Source organism: Tetrao urogallus (assembly GCF_951394365.1).
Source record: "Tetrao urogallus genome assembly, chromosome: 6".
In the NCBI taxonomy this organism is placed as follows: Eukaryota; Metazoa; Chordata; class Aves; order Galliformes; family Phasianidae; genus Tetrao; species Tetrao urogallus.
In genome coordinates, this window is record NC_136819.1 from 29,147,306 (window position 1) to 29,167,207 (window position 19,902).

Here is a 19,902-nt window from a genome sequence, read left to right on the forward strand (position 1 = left end):
TTAATCTTCAGTTTTTGCTTCCATTTCCTCAGCATCATCATCTCCATCCACTTCAGCATTTTCCCTCTCCAGTCTTTCCAACTGCCTTGCAAGCTCAGTTTCATCTGTGTCAGTAACAACTTTAGGCTGAAAAAAACAACAGCAACAAAAAAAAACACACAGGAAAAACAATTAAAAAGCACTGTATGCAGATTGAGAAGGAAAAGAAATTCATGGTTGGTGGTTCTGATCCTAGATCAAGAAATAAAACGTGTATCCAGAGATTGTTTAATAAAACAGAAGAAGCATAGAATTTCTGGTCATTCCATTATTTCAGGAATACTGAACTTTATGCTTCATTTTTTCTTCCAAGTTCCCTAATGCCTTTTGCTCAAACTCCTCCTAGTGCTACAGATCTTACTCTTGCAAAACATTACGCAGTAAATCAGTTACATTCTAGAATGCAAAGTGTTCTCACCTCCATCTGTACGTTGAAGACTCCTCTCTTCTCCTCAATTTTCTCTTTAATGACAGCCATGGCTTGATTCAGAACAGAGAGTCCTTCAGTTCTCTCCAGTGTTGTAGTAGTCATCACATACCGAGGAGGAGCTATCAGATTGATCTGTTGCACATCATAGGGAGGGAAAGAAAACCAAATAAACAACAGTAAAACACGCTCAGTAGAAGAAAATAAACGTTTTCCCATTAGAAAAGCTGTTTCTGAAAGCATGTGTAACTTGGAAAAAAATAGCACACACAAAAAACCACACAGACTGTCTAATTCCTAGTACAAAAACCAATTATTCCTACATATTATGCTCATTCAGACAAATAATGTTGAGAATACCAACTCCCACACCATTAAAGCAGTCTACCACTGATTTTTCAATTAGAAGATTGTGACAACCATTAGGCGTTCTTTGTTTTTTCTTTTTTTTTTAATAAAGACAACTGGATGAGTACATTGTTTCTTTTGTTATAAAAAAATCATTGTAAGAAAATATTTTCAAGCACTTGTAAGATTTTTCCAAACACTCAGTAGTAACACACTGAATAACCTACAGTGTTTGGAGTGGAAAGTTTATACCTAGGTACGAGCAGCCCTTCTACCAAACACACGTGGACAAAATATTCCTTTTCTTACAAAGTCTTGTTTCTGAAAAGAAAGTTTTTTGGTCCCTACCTGCTATAAGGCTATATGAATGAACAGTAAGTATGTAGTATGCAAATAGTAGACATTAATTAATTGAAGAGAATAAAAACAGCTTCTCAAACTTGGAATGAACTTGAAAAGCCACAGCACAGTCACAGGAACGACTGGGATCACACAGCAGAAAGGAAGTCTTATGCATGTGCTAGACAGGAGAACTAGGAAGCAAGGACACGGCTTCCCTCAGCTACGTGACTGTGACAACTGCACAGTACTGAAAACTTTGCTTTGGATTTCACGGTTAAGACAGACACTTACTTTAATGGGCATGTTCTCTGTGGAACAGTTCAATCCTGCTCTCAGAGCTTCTTTCACTGCATCTATGCCTTCATAACCATAACATGCAACCTCGATATCTAGGACAGATTAATAGAAATAAAAAAAACTTTAAAGTTATCAGAAGCTGTAGAAACTTAGAACTTTTTTTTTTAACCTGAGCTTTAACGAAGTTTCTTAGCAACCAATGTTTATTCACAATGATACCCTCAGTATCTTCCAAAGTAGAGGAAATGTTTCAACTTCTTGGCTTGTAAGTTGATGTAGATGTCTTAAATTCTTTAGATTAGAACATTTTACACTGTGCTTTGAAAATCCTAGATATGAAATTATGCACCCATATTCACTCACTCCCTGCCCAATAAATTCAACAGGATAATAGTGATGCATTTAATTGTTCTTCAAGAACAATGATACATTTAACATGGAGAGATCAAGGAACAGATACTGAAGAAAACGAAAGATCTACCAGGAAAATAAAAACTCGAGAAAGTGCACAGCCACAAATTCACAGAAGTCTGTCAACAGCTACAATAACACATCACCTTACAAACACAGAGGTGTCTTACTATTTTGAAGATAAGTCATATTAAGATACAGTTAAAAATAATAGCTACTGTAGCTTTTTCTAAACATTTGGAAATGAAATGAAGGCCTAGGCTTGTGTGGTCACATCTATAATTTCTGTATGGGAACTGCTGAGTCACGGCCTGAACCTCTGATTGATCACCTGAGGCAAGCCATGAGTCAGCCAGAGGAGCACAGCTGAAGGCAATTCACCTGTGCTGCCAGAAGGGGTGGAGCCTGGCTGCACCCCTCCTAGACCTATTTAAGAGCTGGCTGCCAGTGGGGAAGGATCTCTTCTGGAGATCACCTCTCTTGGTGTTTTCTGGTGAGCTCAGCCGAAGGGTAAGCTCTTCCACTTATTCTCTTTTTGTTATCGTTGTCTGCTTTGCCTTACTCTCTTGATTATATTGCGATTATAACATCTTGATATCTATTGATTATACACAATTATATTGTGATTACAACATCTTGATTACACAATTTCCTAATTAGTTTTAAAAGATTTTTGTTTTTCTTTTTTAAATCTATGTAACAATGGTGCAAGAGGTTACTTCTAGAGAGGAGCTAATCTCCCTCCCAGGTGACTGAAAGTAACACCCTAATTTTCAGCTATCCCAAACATATTCCCAGGAAAACACCCCAGCCAGCCTCAGGATGAGACTGTAAGCCAATGAAAATGTGTATGCTTGAATTACAAATAAACTTAGACCATCAGAACAAAACAGGCAAGATGAAGAAAGCATGTGAACATGCCCTTCAAATGCACTTTATTTTCAAAGCTAAATCAAGTGTTGTTTATGTTAGCAATTCCATTCTTCATGGCAATCAAATCCTACTCACATAGTTGAAGTTTCTGTTCACTCTTGGTGATCTAAAATAATAGGTAGAATTTTCATGATTTTGTTTTCTGTGCTCCCCTCTTTAGCTTGACTGTCACATGGATACGGAATATCTTTTCTTCCCTCCACAGCAATCAGTGTTACTGCTCTTCAGTGTACACTTGCAGAGCAAAGACAATTTCTGAATGCAGTTAAAAACACAACACTGCTCACTGACTACATCTTTAATGGCAAATATGCTTTTAAGCTGCTTGGTTAGCTGTATAACCAGATCTACAGTTTTACAGCATCTTCTTAAGTAGACTGGAGCTGCATACTTGTTCTGCACCAACACTGAGCTTCTGAGACAAAGATGCTCAGACTTTATGAATACATTGCACACAGGCTTGGCTTAAACTAACATGTCCAGCTGAGTGGTTTGCACTCAACCAGCAAGAAATACAACTGGAACAAAGTCAGACCTAATAGTCTCTGTTTATGGATAATTGGACAGGACATTTGACCTAGCCATGCTGACAGAGATCAACCACCCTAACAGGGAACAAAAGAATTTAACACTTTCAATAATGAGAAAAAATATTGATATTACTGAATCCATAAAAAGATATTTAAGTATTTGGTGTGCCAGTGCAACATGATAGCATATACTAGAACTACTTTGTGTCCCAAGGAATCTGCACGTGGAGAGAGGGAGCAGTGGGAAAGCCAAACCAGCTTCAACTTTGAGTCAGGATCCATACAGACATTCTGCTATCACTTCTCAATGAACACAGCTTAATTCTAAAAGATCAGCTTCTCTCAAAATTCAGCACCATGAGCCACTAGTCTGAAATGAGCTTATAGTTTACAAGATACAGCCTACTTCCAGTGTCAAAAATCTATTCAGTAACGATCTGGAAAGAACTCACCAGCTCGGATTTTCACTGCTTGAGGAGTCAGACGTCTGTTAATATTGTCAATCAATACACGCCTCTCTTCCTCTGTGAGATCTAGGCTGTCCAGGATGGCAGGATCTCTGAGCCAAGACAAGAAACAGTACAGGAGTTGTACTGAAGTGAGATATGACACAACATGAACCTCTGATGTTATTTCAATATTCTTACACAGAATCACGTGGATCTATTAGCAAACAGAACACACAAACTTCTTATTTACGCCAAAATTCTGGAAGAAAATAAATTGTTTACAGTGTATTTTATAATGGAAGCACTTAAAGCAGACAGTTTACTCAATCTGCTTCTTTCCTCTGTCTAAGAAATGAAACAACCAAAAAAACAGTAACGCCTTCTGCCTTGTACACTATATATGGAATGAGAAACACATCTAACTGCTTGCCATTTATGTTTCCTCCAATGTGAAGATAAACTCACAACGAACCTGAGGTTTTTGAGTTTTCATACAAAAGAAAGATTCCCATCTTTCTACAAAGTAACATATTTAATAATTTTTAACAGTAACTGGATCACAGACAGATCTATCTGCTGGCTACATTCACAGCTAAAGAAAGGATAAAATTTTTTCACAAGCTGTCATTTCTCTTTACTGCCATATTAGTTTTATCCCAAATATCTCTGAAATTGGAAAATAAAAAAGCAGCTCCTCTAAGGCCTATAGCTGTTTTCTCTTATCTAAAAGAAGAAAAAATGATTTTAAGCTAATGAAAAATACTGCCAAATGCCCTGCTTCTTTGACTCAATATGATTTTTCTACCATCTTATCACTGCCATCCAGTGTTACGCTGATATAAGCACTAGAAGTGCTTACTGAAAAATTTATTTTGTTGCCAATTTTATTACAGAATCTTTAGAGGGAAACCAAATGACTTCATTCTGAAAGTAAATTAAAGTATCACAAATAAAAAATATCAACAACAAGCAATCTTGGTGCATACTCCCTTAGAATCACTGTTTCCAACTCTTCTGTTTGTAATTCCATCTCTAAACTCATCCTATTTTCACTCTTTCAGTTTGGGTGTGCAAGGAACTAACAAACCAATCTGTTGCATTTATAAAGGAAAAGTTCAGCCAGTGACAAACAAATGAGCAGCGAGATGAAATCTCTTCAGATAGAACTATATATGACAAGAACACCTGATGCAGTCTAAGAACAGATAAATTCTGACAGAGAAACCAGTATTAGTGCTGTTGCTTCTACTAGAAACATCACAGGCTCATCTGCCATATAAATCTCCTCAGTGTTTGTAATAATCTGTTTCTCTTAAAAACATTCTTCAGTGAGTGCCTCAATATTTATCCATATCAAATTCTGTTACTGCTTTTAGAAGAGTAACTTAGGCAAAATTGGATTTTCAAAGAGATAAAAAAGAAAACAACTCGAGTCTTCTTTCTCAAGAGCATTGGAAACTTGAACAAAGTAGTGAGAGAGATAACTGCACTAAGCAACTGGAAGACTGAGATCAAAAATCAATAAGTGTACTCAAGCAATACATTCTTCTCAACTGATTGACCCTTTAAAAAAATAAAGGTGTATCTATTCCAGAAAATAATTTCTTGTCATTATGAAATAAATCTCTACAGACAGAAAAAACATTCTTACGAGACTGCATGCTTGAATGCATCATAAGCACCGTATCCCGGTCTTTTGTACTTGTCATCAAATACCCAGGCAGTCCTCTGGAACAGACTCTCAAGCTGCTCATCCTTCGTGTACTCCAACACCTCAGCAACGTGGCGAAGAATGCTGTACACCTTGAACACGAAAGGGATGTTAAAAAAACCGCCAAAATGAAATCACCCTCCCCCTCACTTATCCATTCTCACATAACGACCAACTCCTACTCAGTTTGTGCAGCATAAACCTGAGTTCTGCAGATGACAACCCAGACCCCAAATAGTTGATAAAAACACTGTAAAAATATCAATGATTCAGTGTTTGGACTCTAAATACTGCATGATGTTGCAAAATACTCTTTCCCTATATTTAACAATTAATTACAGAGTTCTACATGCCCACAAAACATCAAAACCACTTTATTAATCTAAACTTCTGCTATGCAATTACAAAGTCAAAATAATTATCCCACAGAAACTGACAAATGAAGTATTATCAGGTTGTTAAAGACTCAGTATACTTGTACATTAAAAAAATCAGAATCAAATTAATAAATAACAGTAAGCATTCCTTCCAGAAACCTATGACCACAGAGCAGTAAGAGTGAGATGCAATGCCTTTAACTATCTGCATCCTTCTCCAATAAAATTTGCCTGATGCATTAAAGTAGGATATGCTCCTGGATTTCTAGCATTTAAGTACCATCCTTTTAATACAGATTTTCAACTGTCACCTCACTTGATCTATTAATTACCTAATAATCAGTTTTCCACAGCACTGAGGCAGAGTGGTTATATATTACATGGGAAATGACAATCAGAGTATGCCTAATAAATGGGAATAGGACTTTATCTCTTATGCTATGTTACATCTAAGTACTTTCATCATTCAGGAAAGAAGACAGCAGCATACAGTGCCAGAACACAGAAAAGCAACTTACAGTCTTTGATTTTGTGAATTTGTCTTCGCATTTGATTGCCTCCTCTGGAGAAACTCTTCTTTTTGACAGGTCAATATAACCTACCAGGGAAAAACCATTTTGGAATTGTCAGACACTGCACAAGCCAAGTGTAATTGCTTCATGTGAAAGGTGTAACAAATGCTCTGGCTCAAGACTTGCCCACTGCCTGCACTATCCCTATCAGTTGCTAAAGAAAGTAACAAAACTGAAGCTTAATGACTTTGACCAACTCATAATCCAAATTAAGGTATCAACTTATTCTTCCAACTGTAAATGTTTACAACAGAGAAACTATTCTATTGTATTCTTGTAGGCTTGTGCCTCAAGAATAATTTCTCTCCCAACTCAGAAAAAATTTGCCTCGTATTTCATCAATGTGTGATCCCCTTTCTCTGTCACTGAACACAGGTTTGGTAAAAACCACACTAGCATGCAAAGAACCAAGTTCAAAAACCATGCCCTAAACAGAAAATATATATAAAAAAAACCCCAAACATTTAAAGTCAAAGATGCAAATATTCAGAACACAGAAAGAGTCCACACAATCTCAATTTGTGACTTTCTATAGAATGCATGTAATAATTACATACGTATGATCTATTTTATAGGCAAGATTCAAGATACTTATTGCGGCACAGGACAGACTGCAAGCATTACATTCTACTACTACGTCAGATGACCTTTCTCTCTTCAGTCAGGACTTAAAATCTGCACAGATGTCAAAAAGAAACTCCATTACAGTTTGTTGACCAAACACTGAGCTGGCGAGTACCCATTTAAGCAAATCTTTGGTGACGTGACTGACCTTCATTAACCCAATTACCAAAGGGAAAAATGGTCATAAACATCAGATGGCAAGGATGATGGTCTACTTAGCTTATGTGCCTCACACAAAGAACTCCTGGCAAAACTACTCATACTTAAGCAGCCCAGTTTGTCCGCACTTCTCTTTTTGAATTCAATCCTGATATAGCCCAGAGTATCCCCAAGTACCTTTCTCTTTGTCAACTCTTATGACCACGACACATTCGTTCCTTCCGATGCGGATGAGTTTGTTTATGGAACGAATACGTCTTCTGGACAGCTCACTGAGAAGGATCATGCCTTCGATGTTGTTGTATTCTAGCAGGCTGACGTAAGCACCCATTTCAGCAATGGATCGAACATTGACCATCACTACATCTTCCACCTCTGGAAACTTATGCTGGTAGAACCTACAGCTTAGTGCTGGCATTCTGGAATGTGAACAGAAAGAAACAAGGATGACATTTCAGAGTACATCACTGCCTTCTCCTACAGAAGTGTTAAAAAGCAGCAGAGACCAATGAGGATAGAGAATAACACTAACACTAGAAAGAGCAAACTAGGATAAGGCTTATGTAGCATATACCTTGGTTTTAACAGATAAGCTATAGATAAATTGATATTTTAAAATGCGCAAAACCTTTTTCTAACTTTCTTTTTCTATTCAAGATATATATATAAGATACATACTTCAAGAAAGTAGAAGTTTGCTACCCAGATTTTATTATTCATGTTGCAGTCCGATACAGAAGTGACTTCAAGTGGTGAAAAGAAGGCACTGCACTCTTACATTCATCCAGCTCATAAGATAAAATTAAAGTTGGAAAATAGGCTTCAGCAACAGGAGGACATGGGAGAGAAGAAACCCACAGTGCTAACAGGTATTTCTATAAATACTGTTAGACAGCATGTGAAAGGCTATGAAAACAAGAGGTAGAGCAAAGTTTCTCCTCTACTGAGAGAGAAGAGACACTAGAAGATGGTTTTCTAAACTCAGCAAGATGGCTGGAACAATCTTGCAGGAACTACTCCTGAGGCCATCTGTCAGCTTTCTGAAGAAATAAAGGAAAGAATTAGAACAGAAGGTAGAAGTAGCCTGATGTGAATGAAGCACTAAACAGAACAGGCTTTAAAAATGATTAAAAAGAAAAAAAGAAACACAAAAGAAAACCTAACATATAGATAACCAGGAGGAAAAAAACATAAGTTGATAAACAAAGCAGAATTCCTTCACTATACTTCAAAAAAAAAGCACACATTAACATTTCTTAACCACATAGCAATAAAAACCAATGCTTAACCTGCTTCACTTCCCTGATGAGGGCAGCAATGCTCATCTCTGCTAACCAGAGTTAGCCTCACTCCTTTTGTCTATGCCTGAAAGTTTAATCCAGAGATTTAAGAATGCTTTAGAAGCAGGAGCTCACAAGGCTGACTCAAACACACACTTCCTCCAGGTTTGTTACATCAGCATGTCGCAGCACTGCTCCGGAACTTTAGGATGATAATGCCAAGCGCTACATAAAACACAGCCACATAATACAGAAGACTTCATTGTTTTTGGTTTTTTTTTTTAATGTTCAGAAAGGGGAGGCAATCTAGCAGAGAAGCTACAGAAATGCTGGAGCTTTTGTGTAACTCCACCTAATCTGAGACCTGAAAAAAAAAACCACCGCTAAGCTTAAACCCCATGTTTTACAGTTCACTTCTCTAGCCCATCAAACGCAGTAAGCAAAAACAGACCAAAGACAGATCGCTGTGCGTTTGTTTCTCTCCTCAGACACCAGCACCAGCGCTTTGCCCCGTACGCTGGAAACGCTCTCCCCTCCCTGGAGGCGTTCAAGGCCAGGCTGGACGGGCCGCGAGCATCCTGGCCCAGAGGGAGGCGTCTCTGCCTATAGCAGGGGATTGGAACTAGGTGATCGTGATCGTTAAGGTCCCAAACCACTCGATGATTCTATGATTCTATGACTCTACGATCTTCCCACGCCGCTGGAAACGCTGAAGCTAAGCTGTAACCCCTCCCGGCCGCACAGGCTGGAGCAGGAGCCGGCGAAACAAGACCGACTTCTAGCCGGCCTCCTCCCTCGGCCGCAGCGTGGCCGACGCGGCCGCCGGCGAAAGCCGCGGGGAGGCGGAAGGGGTCACGTCCGGCAACGCGGCGACGGGAGACGCCTGGGGAGCCCACAGCCACCAGGCCGGGCCACGCGGGGCGCCGCCGGTTCCTCTCGCCCCGTCCGCGCCCAAGTGGCAGGGCCCGGCCTCGGCCACACCGCACCACTCCCGAGCCGGCGCGGTCCGGTCGTAGGGCGCGAGCAGAGGCCGCACGGCGCCGGCAGAGCGGCCGTTACCTGGCGACGGCCGAGGGTCCCGCTCCGCGCTCTCAGCTCCGCGCTCGCGACCCTGCCTCCTGCGCTGCCCCCGCTGCCGCCTCGGCGTGCGCCCAGCCGCCAACCCCACTGCGCGTGCGCCGTCCCGCCTCGCACCGCGGCGCCCCCTGGGAAACCCCTCCCTCCGCCGCGGGGCGGGGCGGGCGTAGCGCCGCGTCACGTGACCGGCGACCGCGGAGGTGACAGCGGGACCGGGCCCGTTCGGCCGTCGCCGCCACTATGTCGGGCAAGGACCGTATCGAGATCTTCCCGTCGCGGATGTGAGTGTCGGCCGGCCGCGGCGCGGGCAGGCTGAGGAGCGAGCGGCCGCCCCCGGGACCGAGGCGCCGGGTTGGGAGGGAGAGCTGCGGGGTCGCTTCTTGCGTAAACGCGTCTCTAAGCGGCCGGAGGCTGCGGGGTCCTCGGGCGGCTCGAAGCCAGCCGTCAGCGCGCACGGACAGACCTGCGCCTGCACGGGGCTCCGTGTACGAAATAAGAGTGCGTGTCGGGGAGAACGCACGACTCAAACAGCCGCCTCCCTTTGCTGTTCCACAGAGGACGCCGATACCGTTGTACGACAGGCTGGCCGTAAAGCCTTTAGAAAAAAAAGAACAAAAAGGGAAGTGCAGCGTGCAGTCAGATTTCCCGTAGCTTCCCAGAGAGCAGCAGACGGTGTGTCATGCGGTCAGGTGTCTCCTGACGGGGCTCAGCACAGCAGCTGGCATTGCAGTGAACGCAAGCGCTTAAAACTGACGAACTGTTAGATGTGAAGTAACAGTTTATATGGAAAGACCAATGTGCTGCATGGTTCTCTTTTGAACCTCGAGTCAGAAGTAAATGATAGCACCTACCAAGTCAGCTGCTCTCTGGCTCCTTTCATTCAATTTATGTGTCTGAGGATGAGGCACCTTCAGTCTCTTTCAAAAGGTATCTGTTTTGCGTGCTGCCACGTCAATGTGGTGGGAAGGCAGTGCTGCACAAGGATTTATCATTTACCAAATCTGTTTCAGTGAGGTAATCGATCAATAACTGGCTGATAGTTGATAGGAGTGTAAGTTAGGATGTTAAAACTACAGGTGGCCTGCCTCCACAAAAAAGTTTTTTGTTAACTGACAGAATTGTACAAGGTTTATTTGTTTTGTGCTGCTGGCATGATCTCTGCTGTGCTGGCTACGATTGCTTACAGAAGCTGCTCAGCCTCCTAAATGGTAAACATGACTTTCTCAATGCTCTCTCAGCCTGTGAGGTCTTGCTTGAACCAGAAAGGGAGCCGGGCCCTGGCAGGTGGTGAGCAGAGTGTGAAGGTAGTTCAAGGTGGTAACAGGGGCATGTTTGTTGGAAACATTGAGTTGCTTTTTTTTGTTCTTGGACTTTGTTTTTCTCATGGACATTCAGAAAGTGCGTGTGCTTCTTGTAAACTTCAATGGAGTTATTCTCATATCAAGCCAGTGGAGTGGAGAAGTGACTGTGTGCACTGTGTAGACAGAATCGTAACTGTGCTTATTTTTTCGGAGAGGAAAAAGTTTTACAGACCTGAATGTTGTCCTTTGTGCATTATAGCTCTATAAACAAAGCAGTAGCTTAAGTTAGCGTAAGTATAATGACTGAGATTTTAGTTAAGTCAAAAAGATTCTTCAAATTAAATATCCTCCACAGCTGAAAGGGAAGAGAGATTTAGATGCTTCTTCAGTTCATAGTTTTGCACCAGAAACTTGGAAGTTTGCTACTGGAAATAAATAAATTGAAATTGTTTCCTGTTGTACCATGCTGATGTTTCTCCATTGCTTCATAATTAGTCATACAACATTTTCTGACATGGACATAAGTTTTTTCTCCCCTTAAATGCCTTTGGCTGAAACAGGGCATTCTTATTTCTTTTTCTGTAACAGGGCTCAGACCATCATGAAGGCTCGTTTGAAGGGAGCTCAAACAGGTCGCAACCTCTTGAAGAAGAAGTCTGACGCTTTGACACTCCGATTCAGGCAGATCCTTAAGAAAATTATTGAGGTAGGCAAATTAGAATTTTTCTCTCTTAGGCTCACTTGATTTGAAATCTGGTTGTCAGTTGTACATTCTCATTCTTCTAAGTTCATTAGATAAACCAGAACGTAGGACAACATTGTGGATAATCCGTTATTTGTAAGGGATACTATTGAGGATAGGGGAGCATAACTCTGCTTTCCTGTCTGCAGCAGTGTATAAATTTAGATTTCAGTAGAACTTAGTAGATCTTGTTACTTTCTACCATATCGGATGGGTTTTAATTGTATTTCATTTTTTACCAGTCATCTGAAAATTCTAATTAGCAAGTTGAGAGTAAACTGGAGATAGAGTACTTTCTTTCCTTCTTTCTTATATTTCCTGTTGTTTTCTTGTCTTCTTTGAAAAAGAATATATATCTTGTATTTGATGTCTCTTTAAAAAAAAAAAAACAGACTAAGTTGCTGATGGGTGAGGTGATGAGAGAAGCTGCCTTTTCACTTGCCGAGGCAAAGTTTACAGCAGGAGATTTCAGGTAAGGATTGCTGATCTTATGGGCATCCTTTTTTGATTGTTGATTTCTCTTTTGGAAATAAGAAATTTCTTAAATGAACTTTTAACAAGGAAAAAAAAAGACAGCAGACATAGTGGGACATGACAAGTGAATTCCATTAAGGTGAGAGGCAAGAGAGTGATCGTTTGTGTGATGAAAACATGTAAGAAAAGTGAGCTGAAAAATTAAGAGAATTTATGTGCAAATTCTTGATTTGAGAAGGAGGTGGATTTTTCAGTTTAGAATCTAGAACACAGGTAAACAAGAATGTTTAGGAGAGTATTGGATTACGCATTATCTTGGTTTTTGTTGTGGACTTGAGGTTGGGATCTAAAATGTGATGTTTTCTCCCAGTAAGACATTCAGGGGTTCTACTAATTGTTTTAGCCTCTTGTTTCATGACCACTCATCTCACTAGGGCTAGTGAGGGCTATTTGTGACAGGAGAAACTAACCTTTTAATTGTATTTTAATAAATTACAATTCCAACTAGGCTGTTTGTGTAATTCATCTAAGCATACGTTGGTCTTGTGGAATAAAGTTGGGGAACTGTTAATGATTCAGCTGATGGTACCACCAATTTATGGGGAAGAGCTCAGTGTTCAGACACAGTAGTAACCTGTGTGCTGCTGGAGGGCAAAAGGCATTTTTGCCCTTTCATTTGGATATGGTGCAGTTTCCTGTCTTAACCAGGTATAGTGTTTAGCTATAAACAATAGTCAGATTCCACCCAGTAAGTAAATTGTACTCCAGTGGAAGAGCTGGTACGATAACCTGTTCTTGGATGAATATGAGACGCTTTAGAATCCTTCAGGATGAACTGTTGTACCAGCTCAAGGTCGTTAACATAGTAAGAGTTAATGGGTAAACAAACTTAATACTGTTCTGAAGGAACAAATAAATATGAACTTGTAAAAATGAACAGCGGTGTGGTCTTGATCTGCATTTAAGCCTTGAAATTGCTTTCAGTGGGAAGAAGATCTCAAGTTGATTAAGATTAAACGTTTTTAACATATTTTAGTGTCATTCACCAGATAACTTGCTAGTTTTTAGAAATGCTTTGTGTACTTGGTCTAAGACATTTCCAGAGTTACATTTTGTGAAGACTGCTGCTTTTGTTGCCAAACATTGTAGGAAAGCCATTAGCTGCAGATAACAATGTTACCTGATAACTCCTTCTCTTTGGATATAATCATGAAGTAATGGACCACTTCGGTGTTCCTGGTTAAGATACATCTTTTCTTCTTTACAGTACCACCGTGATCCAGAATGTGAACAAAGCTCAAGTCAAGATCAGAGCTAAGAAAGACAATGTAGCAGGTGACTCTTTTGTAGACAATAGACATTTCAACTTTCAGGGGAGCTGTGGGAGCGCTTTCTGAAATATGTAAGAACGTCTCCAAACACCATCTGTTCTTCTTTGTTTCTCTTATTCATCTAACAGTAGGAACGCTTATAATTTGCTAAGATTTTTTAGATACAGGAGATAAATTTTTATGTTTAGCCTCTCATAAGATGAAATGAACGTACGTAAACTGCAGTCCTAATTTTTAGATCTTCAAACAGAGCGTAATTGTCATAAACTACCATTACTGAAAATAAATCAGGAAATAAAGTATCAAGATTAAATACATTTCAGAACATTACATATCTGTAATTGTTTTTGAATAAAACAAGAAAAAATAATCAAGATTGAATGATTAAGGAATATTAAGGAAAATAGATATCTTCCTACCCCTACGATTCTGTGATTCTCTAAGTACAAAATAGTAATATAAAATTGAGTATTAAATGAAATGGAATAATCTGAATTTTTCACGTGTCTGATCCGTTATCTCGGCATAATGCTGAAATTCCATATTAAAATAGCAAAATCAGCATAATTTAATTTTTTCAAACTATATAGGAAGATTTTGGAAACAAAGCTTCTGATCTTACAGAATTTGTTAAAGGCACATTGACTACAAATATGCTGTACTTAAAAAGAAAAAAAGTATATTAGCCTTTATGTCTCTTTACACAAATCTGCGTTCTTTCTTGTCAGGGGTAACCTTGCCTGTTTTTGAGCATTATCAGGAAGGAGGAGACAGTAAGTAGAAAACATATTCTGCCTTTTGTGTACTCATAGCCCTTCTGTGCTAATAGAAGAATACTTGTCATGCCTTGCTGATAAGTCAGCTTACATCATGGGCACAACAATATTTCTTTTCTCCACATTTTGCTGTTTGCAAAGCTATTTTTGCTTTGTACTGTTTCTCTAACATTAAGGGATTAAATATGGGCTATAGTGGATTTTAGTTTACTAAATCAGTGAGTTTTTCAGATGAGGAGAAACCTTATTTACTATGTTTTTGAACTGGCAGATCTTAGAGTGGATATAGACAACAGTGATATGTAGTAGCACAAACCATTATGAAAATAGATTTCTTAGAAGGCAAAGGCTTTATCTTGCCACTTTCTGAGCTGTCTGCATCCCTCTAGTTTGTAAAGTGCAGATACTGCTTTTTATCTAGTAAGAATAAACCGTGGTAGCATTAGCAACAAACCTTATGTTGTTTTTTTCTCAGGCTATGAGCTGACTGGCTTGGCCAGAGGTGGAGAACAGCTAGCTAAGCTGAAGAGGAACTATGCCAAAGCTGTGGAGCTGCTTGTGGAACTGGCCTCCTTACAGGTTGATGGGAGAAAGAAATGTGGGGGGTCTCCGATTTCTCAGTTCTGAACTGAAAGTATAGTCTCAATGGACTGTAAGCTCATTACTTTCAGCTGTATTATAGGCTTTTAGTCCCAGTGCTTTTAACCAAATTTCAACCCTTTTTCAGCTACTAAACACAGTTACAATACCACCTCTTCACATTCTAGAGCACTAAGAAGAAATTCTGATGAAGTGGTTGGAGTGTAGTTTGTAGCTGAAGCTGCTAGAGTTCAGGGTTCAGATGTAATCTGGTAATAAACAGTAAGAGCACCAACATTTCTAGAAACAATTCTGCTTCTATCAAAAATGTAGTCTATAAAATGAGCAGCTTTGGCTTCCAAGCAATGTTTGGTTTTGTGTGTAGAATAGATGGAAATGCTGAGTTCATCTTGTTATTTGTTCCCATTCCATCAGACATCCTTTGTTACTTTGGACGAAGCCATTAAAATAACAAATAGACGTGTGAATGCAATTGAACATGGTGAGTATTCTTCCTTTTGGGATGCACAGTACTTTTGTCTCTCTGTGCAGGATGGGGAGCTGAGTCCTGGAAGCTACTCTTCTTTTGACTGATTGCTTGTTAGTATGATTTGAAACCAGTTTAAGAACTCCTGAGTACAATTACTATAAAACATACTGCAAAGGGGCTGGAGTATAGGGGGTGATAAGTTTTAGGAAGTTGTACTGAGAACCTGCAGAGCAAAGATTACAGAAACGTATTCTGGTGTGTCTGCCACTGACCTGTGATTTACTACTTTAAGTATGTACACTAGAAACAAAAGTGGGGGACTGTCTCTGTCTTAAGATGTTTTAATAACTACTTCTGTAGTATTTCCTAGCATAACTTAGAACATTTTGGTGGTGGTTTTCAGTAGAAACGTGGCAACGTGTTTATTACATTTGGATGGGGTGGCAGAGTGGGCATCCAGAGAGCCTTGAAGAATTACTAGAATAACTTTAAATAATCCTCTGTGCACTGCATTATGGTAACTTCCCAGGTAATGTAGCAGTGGTCCATCAACTTCCTGATTTATATTTGTTTAGTGATTATTCCCAGGATCGAGCGCACTCTTTCCTATATCATCACAGAACTGGATGAAAGAGAGCGAGAGGAATTCTACAGGTAACTATGTAAAACAAGACCAGAGTGTTCTTTTTCACAAACAGACTGTACCTCAGGGTGGACAGCAGAAAATTATTCAAGAAATGAGGCAAAGAACACTATTCTTACTGTGCACTGAGTTTCCAGAGCTCGGCAACTGAAGAGCTGCAATTACTTGTCACAGTTTCATATGTAGCTCTACCACTGGGTTGTACACAGCTGTCTTCATCTTTCCTCCCGTGGGAATGATGGAATACAGTACTCTGAGTTCTTCTGCTTTGAGGACACCTCTGCCACAGAAGCTAGTGTTCTGGGAAAAAGATGTCAAAATTGAAATGAAACAAATGTAATTTGCCTTCATTCAAGAAGAGCAGAGTAGTATAATACAACACTTGCTTATGGTCAAGAATGTCATTTAGAATTTGGGTAAATAAGTAAATCTGCAGAGATGATGAATGTTGTTTAAGGGCAGCATCTAGTGACAATTTCCTGGTGAACTTTTCCAAGCAGCTTTATCATAGCCAACATGTATGGCATCTTTGTTGTTGGTCTGTTTTATGGAAACATCATGTTGCTTTCACAGATCTGCCACATTTCTTTTCACAGGTTAAAGAAGATCCAGGAAAAGAAAAAGGTACTGAAAGAAAAATCCGAGAAAGAACGGGAGCTGAGGAGGGCTGCTGGTGGGGAACGTGAACCAGCCAATCTCTTAGCAGAAGAGAAAGATGAAGACCTTCTCTTTGAGTAACCTGATGCAGTTGTTGTATTTGGAGCAGGGGACCCAAAATACAGAATGCCCATTTACTGTATAATTTGGGACATTGCCTCAATCATATTTATGTGGCTTCTCAGTTTGGTGTCTAAGCCTGAGTTGACCAGACTGTGGATTTCTCCTGGGAGATTAGAAATCTGGGAACTCAAATACAGCATTTGGAAGAAAAGGAGAGATTAATAAGGTGCTTTAATATCAGGAAGGCCTTCTGTTACGTGTTCAGCCTGCTTCTTCACGTAATAGAAATGGCTGTCCACAACTGTTCTTTGTAGAAGACGGCTCTGGATTTGCCTAGTCAGATTCCTTTTCAATTGCTTCCTTCACTACTACAAGCAGTGGGAAATGTTATTTAAGGAGATGCACGCACTGTTCACTACTTCTAGAATGTGAATTAATGTCAAAGTTGCTTAAAGCAGGTACTGGCACAAGTGAAGTAAAATGCAAGTGTATGCAGCTCTGGTTTTCTAACCTGTTGATGAAATCCATAGTCTTGTGTGATTTATTTCTGTTGCACGATCGTTACCACTGGCCTAAAACATTTATGGTTCTAATTAGAGATTCTGCCAACTTGTATACTGTCTGTACTAGAAACGAGTAAAAGTTCTAACTGTTGAATATGTTATGCCTGGCTCCTGATTCTAAAAGACCACTGTCTGAAAAGCTTGGAAACTGTCACATTGATTTAATGGAAACACAGAACAGCTTGGGTCAGAAGGGACATTAAAGACCATCCAAGTTCCATCTCCCCTGCTGTGGGCAAAGCTGCCACCCACCACAGATTAGGTTGCTCAGAGCCCCATCCAACTTTCCCTTGAATGCCTCCAGGGATGGGGCACCCACAGTTTCTCCAGGTAGCCTGTGCCAGTGCACTGTCAGTCACTAATACCTCAGCCTTCTCAATATCCTGGGTAACCACTTCTATTGCCAAATAACCCATCTTTCCTCCAAGCCCCCTACTGGTAGCATTGAAAAGGCTACACATACTGTTTGAACAGCCAATTTTGCACCTTTTTACACTTTGTAACAGTGTCATTTCTCCTACTTCTACAGATGGCAATTTATCACATAGCAGTTTATTACCTTACCTGGAATAGAATTCAGCTGAAGAGGGGTTCAAGTTGGTGTAAAGTGGACACTGATCCAAAAATCAGCAAACAAAATTTTATTCTGGAACTCACTGCATTCTGATATGTGAAATTCCGTGGCTTACAAACAAGGCGACGGGCATGTCCCTGTGAGAATGTATCCCATCAAGGCACCTTATGGATACCTAAAGCTTGTGATGAATTGTGATGACTGATGAAGCCTTTGAATTTACCAGAAATGAAGCAGTGATTAAAATAAATTAGGCAGCAGCTATAAGTAAATAGAGTAAGACTGCAGAGAGAATCTGTAGACCTAAGAATGTATTTTGTTCCATTCCAACACCACTTATCCTAGTGAAGGAAGTAAAGAGATAATCTTCTAGGCCATCTTTCACACATTCAGGAAAACAGCAGTGAGACAATTCCCAAGATTCACTACAATAATAAAATTGTACAGTGATTTATTTTAAATCTAGAAATATTTTACATTTTTACATTAGTGTGCAGTTCATGATGTCTCAAAATACAGAGTGCAGATACACATATAAAAGTACAATGTGGGGCTAACCACAGGTCTGAATAAAGTTACCTTAATTAAGGCATTAAACCCCCACCCTACATTTTAAGAAGTAACATGTAATTACATTCAAAAATTTTACACAATTCAACTAATGTTTACTTTTAATTAAATCTGGACTGATAAAAATGCAGATTACCTTCATTTTGGTCTGATACAGCTCACTACAAGGCCCATGATAAAGTGTTTCACCAATGAAGTTTGCATATTCTCTTTTACTCTCAAGGGAATAAACACAATCTGCGTTAAAAATAGTAAAAAAGGCAGAGTAATTTCTTAAACCAGGTAGTTCCAGATCCAAACTGATGGCAGGATGGGACAGCCAAGTACATTTCTTAGTGGTGCTAAAGCCCTTTAGCAGGACAGCTAACACTGGTTATAAATATCATAGCACCTCGTTATATGGATATCAGTACTGTGTGCCTTGGGAATTAAGAGAGTAGAGCTGAACCTCAACATTCTTTAAGTCTACATTCAAGAACTTATTGCTTTACAAGCAGCCTCTGTACAACATTTCAGAGAAACTGGGGAGAAAAACATCAAAGACATTAACAGCAATTACTGAGACTGACACAGGCTATCACACTGAATACATAAGGGGGCTTCAGCAACCATCTCAAGCTGATTGTGGCTGCAGGAATTTGGACAGTATCTCTGTAGCTAAGTTACTCTTAAGTAACAAATTTTACAGCTTTTCATCTTCTTGTCCCACAGTGACACAGTCAATATCAAAGAGCCTAATATATCTACAATCCTCTTAAAAAGGGTAGAGTTGGTACGAGTACTTTATCACCTATGAAACATTCAATATACCTGAACATTGTAGTTTTCAAACTATGGATTAAACTGAAAACATGCCTGCAGCATGAGGCAAAAAAACTATCAATTTGAGTACCTTACTTTTACATCAATATCTAGAACACTACATATTTTTTTTTCCTAACATGGAATTTTCAATCATCTCACCCACCCCCTCCCCCCAGCTTTCTTTTTTTCCTGAAGGGTCACTACTTACCCCTTTAATTGCTTCTCAGCCCTAAATATTAAACCAGCAAATAATTCTGCTTTGTAGCAGGCAGGACAGGAGCACACTCTAATTTTTCAATCCAAAATGTTAGTTCACTAACTAGAAATGTTATTTCATAATTTCTTTATATTCCCCATATACTTGGAGGTCTCTGTTCAGCTACAGGTATGAGTTTGTTCCATTAGAACTTGAATATATGCAAGACAGCATGGAAAAAAAATCAACTACTTGTTAAATCCTTCTGCATTAGACAGGAGTGAACAACAAACCGACGTAACTCGTGTTTTACCTGGAGGAAGTAATGAACACCACGGCTAACATTAAGAGATATTCACATTCAAGGGCTGTGCTACCCTAAACTCAAACAGCCCAGATAGTAATCTTCAGTTAGCTTTAGCAATAGAATTCCCCCCACTGCAGACACAGCTGTTGTAGTTAACTAATGTCATAGCTCAGATTTGAAGATGTAGAGGTGATCTGATCTGTTTCGCAGAACAAACACCAGGATACAGACTTTGCCTTCTATTCACTCATTTCAA

General features: G+C 39.8%; 2 protein-coding genes across 2 annotated transcripts; one reads left to right on the top strand and one right to left on the bottom strand.

Annotated features, from left to right (window-relative positions):
• EIF2S1 (eukaryotic translation initiation factor 2 subunit alpha) lies at positions 1 to 7,637 on the bottom strand (the record flags this gene model as incomplete). Its single annotated transcript, XM_079536860.1, has 7 exons — positions 1 to 126; positions 458 to 601; positions 1,448 to 1,545; positions 3,780 to 3,886; positions 5,428 to 5,579; positions 6,383 to 6,462; positions 7,397 to 7,637. The coding sequence occupies 7 exons, from the start codon at positions 7,635 to 7,637 to the stop codon at positions 1 to 3; spliced, it is 948 nt and encodes a 315-aa protein (XP_079392986.1).
• A 2,179-nt stretch (positions 7,638 to 9,816) lies between these two features.
• ATP6V1D (ATPase H+ transporting V1 subunit D) lies at positions 9,817 to 16,650 on the top strand (the record flags this gene model as incomplete). Its single annotated transcript, XM_079536999.1, has 9 exons — positions 9,817 to 9,857; positions 11,466 to 11,583; positions 12,012 to 12,091; positions 13,361 to 13,428; positions 14,153 to 14,197; positions 14,676 to 14,779; positions 15,215 to 15,281; positions 15,845 to 15,923; positions 16,509 to 16,650. 9 exons carry the CDS (start codon positions 9,817 to 9,819, stop codon positions 16,648 to 16,650), a joined length of 744 nt encoding a protein of 247 aa, XP_079393125.1.
• Between the last annotated feature and the right edge of the window lie 3,252 nt (positions 16,651 to 19,902).